The sequence below is a fragment of the Synchiropus splendidus genome, chromosome 19, assembly GCF_027744825.2.
Source record: "Synchiropus splendidus isolate RoL2022-P1 chromosome 19, RoL_Sspl_1.0, whole genome shotgun sequence".
In the NCBI taxonomy this organism is placed as follows: Eukaryota; Metazoa; Chordata; class Actinopteri; order Syngnathiformes; family Callionymidae; genus Synchiropus; species Synchiropus splendidus.
The window spans coordinates 17886357-17898894 of record NC_071352.1 but is presented as its reverse complement, the minus strand read 5'-3'; the positions used below and the strand labels follow the sequence as shown (position 1 = coordinate 17898894).

Genomic DNA, 12538 nt, shown 5'->3' with positions numbered 1-12538 from the left:
ACCGCTCCCGCTTCGTCGTCGAATGACAAACGTTTGAGTTCAGAACTTCAGGAAGCCGCGAATGGTTTGTTCCAATGAAGCGATGACAGCTGGAGACTGTGGCTCAGTCTTTTAGCTCAGGTCTGGCCTGTTGTTCCCCGTCAGAGGCAAGAGTGGAAGAACAAACCCAGAGATGACGTCATTGTCGGAACTTTCCTCGCAGCCAGGTTTCTCCATCAACAGTCAGAGGACGTGTGGAAGACGTCTCGAGGGGACAGTTTTTTAGGTTAAACTGAAAATCAGTGGTGCATTTTTGATGTTAATTCCATGTTTGATCTTAAACATTATTTACCATGAAATATTAAACCTTATTTTCGCTTAATATTGAAATTTGATTTCTATATTTTGTTTTTCCATGAGTCTGCTGCTCCTCAACTCCAAGTCCCGAGCGGTTGGCGGAGAGCGACTCACTAGTTTCTCTTCACTCACCAACAGTCTTATCACTCAACGCAGCCACTGGTCGAGCCGCTCGCACCAGTCCGACCAAAGAGCCGACACTCGAGCGGATTAGCGGGTTGGAGAAGCACGACAGAGTCGCGCTCACGCTGATTTACATCTGCGTCTCTAATCTCCATTCAGCCGAAGCTTGGGGGAACACCGGAGTCAAACAAGCACTTTCTCCACTTCACAAGTGCTTTTTTTCATTACAAATTCAATCATGCCGAGGCCACCGTCTGATATTTATGCATGAGATCTCCTCTGACCCACTTCTGAGGGAAAACTTTGCACATGCAATCAAAGTCTCCACTCGTCCTGCAAGCTGAGGCCAGGAAGACAACACGAAGAAGGCCTGCACTAAAACACAGGCAGAGCAGTTGTGCTCTGCCCAAAAAAGAAAAAAAAACCTGCAAGTCGAGTTCTGAAAAACCAAACTTTTGCATCTTTAAAAACTGACGTCTTTATTTACCTGGTCCTGGTACATGCAACCATTGTGTTGGTGCCATGTCACACTGGACAGAGTAGCACCTCTAAATGTCAACGACACAGAGGAAAGTTGAATAAATGTCAGTATTTTTAGTCTCCATAATTAATTCCGAAGCATCCAAACTATCGAGGTTCAAACTCAGGACAAAAGGGATTGAGCCCTGAGGAGTTAGGTGAGGCTCAACCGGACAACACAGAAAGGCATTTAGCTGAATATATGTGTGAGCCGCTCACACCTAACTGAGTGATGATTGAAGGAGGATTTTTCTCCCCTCCTCACGCCTCAATACATTAATATCCCAAAGCGTTGGCTCCAGCCTGAAACGCGCCCGAACTGAACAAAGTGCCGAGTGACTTCGGGGTCTGGGATCTTCAAACAAACCCTGCCCTGCTGTCATGGGGACCAGGAAGTGGAATTAACTGCTATATGAGCTGACCTTCATCTTGTTGTTTGTCCCAACCTGCCTGGCTGGGCCCAGTTTGGCCCGTAACCAGGGTCTCCAGGTCCAACAATGCCGGCATTTCCCTCCATGTTAAAAAAAAAAAAAAGCCCCCCACCATAAGACCTGGGGGGGAGGGACGGGGGCTTACTGAGCAAACAAGACGAGTCGAGCCAAACACTCGCTCCCACATTTGACAATTGCCGCTTCTAACGTGGGGTTCTACTCTTTGCTCTGGTCGGGCTGCGAGGGTCAGAAGAGTCAGAAGACAGTTCTGGGTCAGGACTGAAAATATGGACCGGACTTCATGTCACATGTCCAGCTCTCTCTGATGGCTGAGCTCAAGCTCGAGGAACTTCCACCAGCAGAGCACCACAAGCCCCACAGTGAAACCCACACCAAAATATAGACCCTCAAGCCCGCACCTAAAAACCCTACTGGAGACCCGGACTCAGTTTGAAATGATGAAAAACATGAAGACAAATCATTACTTTCTCAGTTCCTCAGTGAGTCAAAGTCAGGAAGTGTGGAAGTTAGCCGCCGAGAGTCTTGAGCCTAAATCACCATCAATAAAAACATCCAAGCGTTCTGTGGTTGTAAAAGCAAGAGCTGCTGTTTGTTTTAAATCTGTTCCCTCCATCACCCCAGTGTTGTTGCTCCCTCAAGAACCTGACCCACTTGCGGCCCGGTGCGGCACGTAAATCAGATTCCCGGTTTGTTAGCAGCAGGAGGCGTCAGTGGGGAGACAGTGGGCTGCGGCGTTTGTCCACAGGAATTTAAATATTAGTGTGATGAGAAAAGGCAGACAGGGGCCAAATGAACTGCAGCGTGTGGCCCCTCGCTTTTATAACTGCCCAACATCTCTGGATGCTTTTTGCCTCATTTGAATTGACTGTTTTTGTCTCATTAATTCCAATAACATACATATTGGGCGTCATTTTACATTTCTTTCTGCATTTACTGTTAAAACTCACTTATTTAGCTGCAGTAAATTCATTTGAAGTCACGGATTTCACCAAAAAAAACCTTACATTTTATGTGTTACAGAAGATGAAGTCCAGACAGCGGCTGCACTCCTGCGGCGCCTCATCTCCCCCCTGCTGGCGTGTCGGGGGAAAGTCTCTCCACAAGTCGCACCGGTGCCAACAGGGACCACAGAGGTCAGTGAATCGGATCACAAGAGAAAACGAATCAGAAGCGAAGTAGAGAGGAGGCGCTGATGCCGGATCAATAATGTGTGCGTGTGTCAGAAGATGCTGGTGACGATCAGAGGCATGGCAGCATCAAAGCGCTGGATCAAACTGAGGATGAGTCACAGGGGTCACTCTAGTTCAGACTTATTTCACACACGTCGACGCATGACCAGCCTTTAAACCGCCGAGCGGATACACAGCAGCGCGCAGCATGACTGACAGTTGCAAACCTGGGAAACAACTCCCTATTTGTTTAGAGTTTAAAAATTTGGCTCCGTTTCTACTGGGAAGATAAAGATAGACTTTCCCATTGTGTGTATTGCTTTTTGTGAATGACAATGAATGAATAAATAGTAATATGAAGCTGAATTTTAAAACGTGAGAAACACCAACCAGTTCAACCGCTGTTGACAGCAGCTCTCTGGTTTCTCCTATCGATAGTTTTCTGCCTTTTCGCAGTAGACTCCATTGATGTCATTTTTTTAATTTTAATCTGCGCTTCGACATGTGCCGTACCAATCGGTGTCTGGAGCTTCTGACACAACGCCTGTGGACAAATGAGGCAGGTGCGTGTGGCTATACAGACTCCAGGGAATATCCTCTGAGAAGATGGCAAGCAAATAGAAGCAGTTACCCTGCTGAAACCCTTAAAGTGCCCACACTCAATCAGACACAATGACACCACAAGATTTGTGCAAACAAACCCCCATGTAAAAAAAACACTTTGCAGCTCTTACACTGCCTTAAAATATACACTCACACCACACCAGAGACCACTCTGCAAACTCACTAGCCTAGCAAAGGGAAGCCCACAGTATTGATCCAAAAATCCACATTTTTGAGACAGTTTTTTGGACAGTAAAACTAACACGTGTGTGTGGACACACTAACACATAGTCTCGATGCACTTGTCCATGCTAAGCTCCGCCCAGTCACTCGGACAGCCACATCCTGCGACCCGACACACACCAGAGAGCGGCATCAGTCAGACTCGTGTCGCTGCCCTGGTCCACGTGGTCTGGAAAAGAAAACAAGTCACACTGAGCTCATCCGCTACGAGATTCTGAGTGATGTGATTCCATCTGGACTCTTTTTTTCCACCATAAAAGGAGACCGGAACAGACCTGTCACTCAAACCCAGTTTCCGATAACTATCCCCACCAGTCTGTGAGACTCTTGATTGACCAGTTCATCACATCTGAACATCTGAGGTCAAGATTGCGCCGCAGTCGATTTTCAGTGACTCCCCCGGTTTTTGACAATGACGATGACATGATCTACTGCTCGGTGCCTCGTCCTCAGGCTGACGCTCCTCTCAACACCCTGATTGTGATGTGAAGCATCTGATCCTCCTCTGCTCTTCACGCTCTTTCTCCTCCAGCATCTGGCTCTTAGAAGTGTCTCCGCACACATGGAGCCATTCGTTCCACCTCTGCACAGACCCCTGCCTCACCCAGGCCGAGGTGATGTCTCAGGGGCCCCGGCCAGCCCTCCCCGGGGACCAATAACCACCCAGGCGCAAATAGTTCCGTGCGCTTGCCCTTTACAGCAGGTGATTCCTCGCCCAGTTTCCAGATACAGTGCTGACTTCAAAGCCTCAAACCTGCCACATGGTGCAGTCATGGTGGCAGCTTTGAGCCTCGGACGACAAGTCTTTCAAAGTCAGCCGCTCCGGCCGTGTAGAAGGGAAAGCTAGTGCCTTTTCTCTTGACACAACAATCAAATCTCTGAAGTGTGAGAAGCATTCCAAAAAAGGTTCTTGAATTTGGAAAAACATCTCAAAAATCACGAAAGTACTACACATTTTGATAATGTTATCAGAGCCCAAGAGACGTTCTACCAAGGCTTTTGCTGGTTAAAAGGCCCCATTATGAGTAAATACTGGAGACAAGCCGACCCAGACTCCTCTGTGGAAGCTCACCATTATCTCATCTTTTCCTCCAGATCTCAAGAAGTAGCGCTCCTCTCCGCTCCACTGTCACTCAGGCGCGTGCATCCAAAAGCTGAGGAAACGACATGGTGGGCTTCCGCTCTGGGGCTCATAAAGACTCTTCATTGACAGGAAACGCACATCCGCTCACGCCCATTCTTCCGGAAAGAATTGAATCATCGGCCACCTCAGGAATTGGAGGCAACAATGGCTGCGCACAGAATGTGCTCATCTCCAGCACAGCTGATATTGGCATGTGTTGTCATCGTGGCTGTGGCCTTGGTTCCAGAGGTTTCAGATGGTGCTGGCTGCAGCTTTAGGCTCATATGGAACCGTGAACCTGATAGAGTCCTGTAGGGGGCGCAGCAAACCTGTGCTCAGTAGCTTCATTGGAGGTATCATTGGATATCATTGGAGGCATGTTAACAATGTTCCGTACCTTTACGTCAGCCAGGGGCTGGAAGACCAGTGACGAAGAGGAAGCATGACACAGGTGAGGAAAAGTGGGAAGTTGCAGTTTCGGGAAGGCTTTGTATTAACAGCACTTAAATAGCTAATGCTAATGGCGGAGATGAAAAAGTATTTGCTGCCGTCCGGCAGAGATCTATTTACATGATTGAAGCGAAACAAACAGAACCTCGATGACATCACCGGCCAATTTTCTGTTGCCGGACACTCAAAGTAGTGAAGATCTTGGCACAGAGAAGGTTCCAATCCTCTTTTATTGCCCTTCACCTCTCTGCCAAGTTCTCTTCTAAAGCAAATAGTTTCACAAGATGAATGTGAAAGTGAGAGAAAAGGCTTCAACGATCACTCATCCTGCGTTTTGATGTTGATTCTTCCCACCTCTAATGATCCCTATAGGAGGCTGCAAGAGTCAGTCGCCACACAGCGGTTAGCACGAGCTAGCTTTTTCCTCATGTGTCCCGAGCGCAGGGCTGCAGGCCACGGGTCATAAATCGCCCGGCGGACAGGCAGGTCAAGTCAGAATGCTGAGGCTCAGCGGGCCGGGTGATTTACCGATGGATGTTGCCTCTGGAGTTGAAAAATAACAGAGACAAATCTCACTTGGCGGATGCACATCTGCGCCGCGCCGATACTGTGAAACCGCTTTACAGCAGCGATGATTTCTTGAGAGGAGAGGGGCGAATATACATACATACATTTTTCAATGTGAATGAATGTGGTATATGACTGAACCAAATGATGGAGCCATTTGGTTCAGTCATATACCACTAACAACTATACCCTAACAACAAAATATTGTTTATTTTGACAACAAATCACCATGTTGACAATATTCAAGTCTTTATATCACCTCGTTTCAACTGAAGCTTTTTTAATGTCTTGGAAATGTTTGTATGAGAATTTCAGTGTGATAAGAATCCCAGTCCATTCAGAGTGGTGGGTTAGGGTTAGGGACATCAGAGTGGTGGAAACCCTGGACACTGTGCAGTGAAAAACCTCCCTGAACCAAAGCAAACAGCTGCTTTGGTTCAGGGAGGATTCCTCCATGTTTGTTGTTGTTGTTCTCATCCTAGCGGCCACGTGTCTGCTGCATCAGTTACATGCAATTAAATTAAATTTATGTTTTTACTGTAATCAATTAATCATGAATATTTTGTAATAATTAATCATGATACTGTTGTAATTAATTCATTGTAATTCACTCGTAAAAGTTTAAACCAAAGTGGATGCTATGGAAATGAGTCTGAACAGCTACTCAGCTCACAGTGCAGCCCTTGAGCTAAAGTCAATCGCACTAAAGGCGAGTTAACTCACGATTAATCTCAAATTAATCACATGTTTTGTATCTGTTTTAAATGTCACTAAAAGGGAGCGAGTGGCCAATATTATTTTGCTTTTACCGTGTTATGGTGCCTCTTCAGGGCCTGTGAAGGTGTTCCACGTAATGTTCTCAACAGTGGCTGTTATGTTGGGTTGTTGTGCTGAACAAATGTTTGTGTGATTCATTCGTGATTCATTGCCAGTTAACGCTGCTACAGTGCGATTAATTGAGATGAAAGATTTCGATCTATTGACTGCCATAGTAAAAATATAGTGGTCAAAAATACTTTTGGTCAGCGAGAGCTCAGGTTTCGCTCCTCTGATGTTTTGATGTCACATGTTTGAGTTGAAGTCAGGCAAACGTGTTGCGTACCATCTGCGTCTTCAGCCTCTCATGCGGTGGTCCATCGGGGATCCAGCAACATCAACTCGTTACCAACAACCGCTAGCGACGATCGTTCAGGATCGTTCACAGCAACCACATGCAAGATGTCAATCTGAGTTCATCAGCTCCTCCAGTGGGCTTCTGCTTTTTTGTTTCTCGTCCCGGACCCACCACCCCGCGGCCGCTGTCTCCTCTGCAGAGCAGTGCTGACATGACGAGGGTGTTCCTGCAGCTCCAACCCTGACAGCTGGACGTGCTGGAGGAAACAGCAGCTTCCTCGGTGTCTCTTCCGTCAGCGTCTGTCTGCGTTCTCACGTTATGACCGTGGATTTGTGGTCTGGCCTGGTCAAAGGCTTCAAGATGAGGACCGACTGTGTTGTTGTGCGCAGCCATGAGAGCAGCTTTCCCGCACGCAGGTCCGCAGATGGTGGTCCTCAGAGTTGACTGTAAGAATTCAGGCGTGGGACACTTTGCTGAGCTGCACGGAGAGTATTACACATGCCATGCAAACAGACCCAGCGTCAGTCTCCTTTGTGAAGCTAGAGTCAGACAGCTTGAAGTGACCCACGAGGTTCAGAAGGTCTGAGGAAGTTTCTGCCATACGTCCTCTCTCTCTCTCCTGTGTAGACGCTGCCCCCTGCAGGCGTGTTTCAGCGCGATGGCTGGAGAACAGACCTCTTGTTCGTCTGACATCCATGAAACCATAGGGCTAAACCGCGGCAGGCTCCTTTTTTTTCCAGGTCACAGTGAAGGTCAACAATGACACTGGTGCCGTCAAAGGACGCTGCGACTCAAGTCGTGAATTACGACTTTTTTACCCCCCATTTGTCATGGGAGTGAAGCTGTGCAGTGACACGGTCGGTGTGTGGTCCTCAGACCCCCGTGTGACTCCAGACCGCGACCTTTGTGCACGCGCGCTCTCGCATGAACCTCTCGACTGTTCCGGGGTGAAAGGTCACTGATCGTCCCAGACACAAAGAACACATGCAAGATCTGTTCAGATTTAAAAGACGAGCAAAGACACGGGCTTTCTGTCACGCAGTCGGAAATATTGACGTGAGCGTCTGCTTCTTGTTACTTGTTCTCAAGTCTCGCGCAGTCCGCCAGGTTCCTTAGCTGGAGAGTAGGTTTGAGGTGTGGAATTGTGGTTATTCCATTGTTATTTATGGGCTCCAAAACTACTAACTACTTTTCATTTGAAAACTTAAATACTAAAATAAAAAATCACAATTTAGATGGCCAGTTAAAAAAAAAAAGTTATAAAAAAATCTTTGAACCTAAAAAAAATCGGTAGTTGAAGATTGTAAAGAAAATACCCAATAGAAACGGATGGGGGAAAAATGAAAAGGAATAAATCTGAAATACATTGCAAATGAAATGAAATTGCTCGAGGAGAGGAGCGGGCGAGAGGGTGTGTTTTCGGATAAGCTCCACTAGAGGGTGCCACATTCATAATAGACGTACAGTTGTTGGACGCGTCAACCAATTGGATACTTTTTGAACACATACTACTAGATGTTATTCATTTTATTAGTGGTAGAAGTAGTAGTAGTAGTTCTAATCTAATGTGCAAACATGACACCAGGTCTCCCCACAGACCCCCAGGTCAATTGAGTGACGTAATCTCAGACCCAGAGCCTCCTCCCCAGAGCACCTCATGAGGGAAACAGGCTTCTCTTGATGTGCAGATTCAGTGGTTCCCCTTCGAGTCCCTCCCAGATGACCGATCCTTTCAGACGTCTGCCATCTCGTCCCTTCTCAAATCTCGTGACCACAGGTGAGAGCAGACACATGGAGAGGTAGTCTTTTGGCTCAGCTCTTTCTTCACCAGTTGTCCAGATCCTGATGATGAGGTTTAATATGCTCCTCTTCTCGAGTGACTGGAGTGAGAGCTGGCGTCTCTGATGAGGCAGTGCTTGTTCCCGCAGCAGAACTCGCCCAGATGGTCCATGTTGACTGATCCATCTGACATCAGCTCCTCTGAACCACTGCTCTATTTATAACCACAGAAGTTCCAACTAATGAAAATGGAATCTGATCGCTTTGAATCAGACAATGAAAGGCGTGAATGTGACCTGTATTCAATGATGATTTTCTCTCCAGTTTCTTTGGCTTCCAACATATTTTCGTCTCCTGTTTACTATTTATGTTCCATGTGTCTTTCATGGGTCCCTAGTTATAGCTACAGTCAATCCAGCTGACGGAATCATGTACAAAACAAAACCGTTCACTCCTGCATGAGGCGGCTGTGAGAGCAGAAGCAGGTCGACATGTGGCCGCCGCTTCGAAAATCAAACTCCACATCTGCCAGGCTCAGGTTGGATGTTCAGAAGTGAAGACAAATCTGTCAGCAGCCGTCACATCTTGAAGTCAGCAGCTTTTGAAGGCTTTTCTCAAACAACCCAGCTGCTCACCACACCCCTCATGAAGAGGGAAGACCGCTGACTTGGCAAGTGATTGGTTGGGAAAGTTTCACACCACCAAACGCTGGTTAGTAACTCAGAGTTTTGTCCACAATGTGCTGTTCATTTGTGTAAAAATATGAGTGTCTTGAAGAAAATGAGACGAAGGACAGGGTGGGTTTGTGCTGAAGCCAAGCAAAATTAGAATACAGTGAGAAAGTAAGTGGCATCACGACATGATTTGAAACATAAATTACAAGTCTAATTTGGGGCAATTGATTCTATTGAACAATGAATGAGGAAATTAGATTAGGACCATGAAAAGCACACGGGGCACGTGACCAGTCATCTCAGATATTTAGGTTGAAGTTCATGGCTCAGTGCTCCTCACTAACTCTGACTTATTAAAGCCTTCATCTGAACCCATTTCATACGGCCACCCGAGGGCCGTTGGTGTGAGTTGGTGATCGGAGAAAGCCCACGAGAGGAGTCTGAACCAGGCCCCGGGACACTGGGGCCAATCGGGTCACGTGACGGGCGTCTACAGGCGCTGTAACTCCGGCTTGATGAACCTGAGGTTCCACTTGCTTTTGTGAGGGACATGAGACGAAATATCCAAGTATAGACGCTCGGTTATTTTCGTGACGGCCTCGCGTCTCCTGAGGAAGTGGGAGGAGGCTCCGTCCGCAGCGACGGGAGGGAGCGAGCAGAGATGCATCTGGACGCCGAGCACAGCGCGCTCTGCTGGGCAGGAAGCGGCGGCTGCGAGCGCGGACGACGGTTGTCTTCACCTAGCGCTGGAATGGACGAGGAACTCGCCGCGGAGGGAAGGAGGGCGTGGAGTTGCTGCTGCTGTGGCGATGGTGTCACCAGCTTTCCTCTCTGCTGCCGGCACCAGAGCCACCGGTGGAGGAGCGTCGCGGCTCCTCGGTCGTCCGCCTGAGAGCGCTGGGAGTCCGGGGCTCTGAGATGGAGCGGCGCGGCAGAGCCAAAGAGGACCTGCCGAGAGAGGAGAAGCGCCGGGAGAAGAGGCTGAAGACCAGCAGGCTGTTGAGAAGGAAACCCTTCAAGTCCGTGGGGAGCTTCATGAGCAGGATGATGAAAACTTTGGCCACTTTCGCCCACTTCGGTGAGGCGGAGGCGCCGGACCTGGAGGAGGACGACGGAGGCTTCCGAGATGGCGCACCTTGCACTCTGGGCTCCGGGCTGCTCCAGGAGGACTCGCTGGAGGCTCGGCTCGTCCAGAACACGTCGAGCACCTCTTCCTCTCTGTGTCGGGAGAAGCTGCTGTACCAGTGCGGGGACAGGATCCCGGGAGTTCTGGGTCTGAAGAACCACGGAAACACGTGCTTTATGAACGCGGTGGTTCAGTGCTTGAGCAACACGGACCTTCTGGCCGAATACCTGGGGCTGGACTGGTACAAGCTGGACCTGGGGGACACGCGGGGGAACGGCATGTCGAAAGATGCGAGAGGAGAAGTAACGGAACAATTGGCGTCACTCGTCCGAGCCCTGTGGACTCTGGAATACACCCCTCAACTGTCAGTGGACTTCAAGGTAGGCATGAGCGCTGGAGGGGAGGGACACCCTGGAAAGCTTGCCAGAGAACAAGCTTCCATTTTACATGTTAAAGAAGCCACTGACAAAAACCATCTTGAAAAAAGACTACCATAAAGAAAGGCGTTTATTTGACAAATAAATCAATGTAAATTTGTCGCTGTTGTTTGGATTTAAGGCAACAATGAGCCGACTCAGCAATTGTGAAGCAACAGTATGAGGGTGTGTTCCTAGCCGAATGGACAGTGCGGAGAAGGTCTGTGACAAAAAGGGTCACTTCTGTTACCTCATGTGTTGGAGTTGCCAAAACACCAGAGGCGTCAACAATCATTAGCTTTGTGACGCGCATGTTCTCCCTGCCAAGGAAGCGGCCGCTGCCATGGGCTGCTGACGTCACAGCGTCGGGAAGTTCACCTCTGTTGATCTGAAGAATTAGAATTTAAAGAACTCCAACCCACAGAATTGGAATTAGTCCTGAAACACTTTACGAACTGTAATATTCCCTCCATTTTGAATTTGGCCAAGGGAAAGTGGCCATCGGCTTGTTGGGTTTTCCAGACGCAGATTAGAAAGCGCCAACGAGATTTAAGTTGTTCCTTTAACACAAACATGTCAAACACAACAAGTACTTTAGGTTCATGTTGTCTGTCAACAAAAGTCTTTTGTCTACTCTAGTGTCAAGTGTGGCTGTCGTGTCTAAGAAGCGTGCGCAGTTTAGCTAAAGATGTGAGTCGGCAAAATGTGGGACAAGCTCCCGAGGACCGGCTCCAATATTCACTCAGATGAGTTCACATTCACTCAGAAGTGTTCCGTTCACCAATCGTACGAGTCACAGCTAACACAGTAGCATTTGAGTAGCATCGATAGCATTTCACGGCAGGACTCTCAAAAGTAGAGCTGTGACTCACGGGTCAGAAGGGGTTTCACGAGCTGCAGGGACGAGTTGCACCCGCCATCATACAGTGATGTCACCTTATGAAAAGTGGTTGGATTCCCCCCAAAATACTGATATGTTTGATGTTTGGTTTGTGTGAGAGGAGAAGGGGCATGTTTAAGGGTCCAGCTCCAGGAGAAAGGTCTGGCAGAAGACAGACCTGAGGGTCAGAAAGAAAATGGTATGGTTCCAACTGTCTGATGTGATTTTTAAAGCGATAACGTTTCTCTATCTCGAGCAGTCAGCCAATGAATCCGAGACGACAGGAGCTTTCCCCGGGTCACAGCTCTGAGCCGGGCCCCGTCACGGGACCCTCTGCCCACGCTGGCGGTCGAAGCCACCCTTTATCTGTTGGCTCTGGATTTCTGAGGCGAGGTTGAAGGCAGGAAGTAGATAGTAATATGGAGCAGCGAACAAAGAAACTCCACAGTGGATCTATTCTTGGAAATGCTAATTACTCTGTTCCAAGGATGGTTTCTGCAAGATGATGACCCCTATTTGACAACGAAGGAAAGAGCTGGAGCGAGTCTGGTACGAGCGAGACGTGGTGAAGAGCTAATATTGTCAGATGTCTTGTTGCGGGCGGCTCTGACTGGGAACAGACACACGGCTCTGATTTGTGACCACAGGAGGTCCAGAGTTCATGGAGCCTGGCTTTCTGAAATTGCCTGTTGAGTAATACCAACGCCACCCGGAGTGAAGCTTTGTAAAATAATCAGCTTTTGTGGGAGGTGAAATTAGCCCCCGGTGAGAAGAGCTCCTGCAATACACTGCTTTCATGAAGACTCTCGGACAGAGGAGTGGCTTCGTTCAAGGGAAGGATTCAATAAGCCAAAGTTTCTCGCTGGAGGACGTGGAAGAGAAGGTCACGGCGTCCATGTTGATTTATTTCTGTGTTTCACGTGAAGGGCTGGTGGACCATGATGTGTGACTTCCCTCTGCCCAG

At 48.3% G+C, this 12538-nt stretch overlaps 1 protein-coding gene across 1 annotated transcript in view; it reads left to right on the top strand.

Moving 5' to 3' along the window:
- Positions 1–9854: 9854 nt before the first annotated feature.
- Positions 9855–12538, top strand: part of LOC128750626 (ubiquitin carboxyl-terminal hydrolase 43-like) — a 28167-nt gene continuing 25483 nt past the window's right edge. The window contains exon 1 of the mRNA XM_053850959.1: positions 9855–10658. Within this exon, the coding sequence (XP_053706934.1) occupies positions 10071–10658 (588 nt within the window). The 5' untranslated portion in view covers positions 9855–10070. The remainder of the gene's footprint in view (positions 10659–12538) is intronic.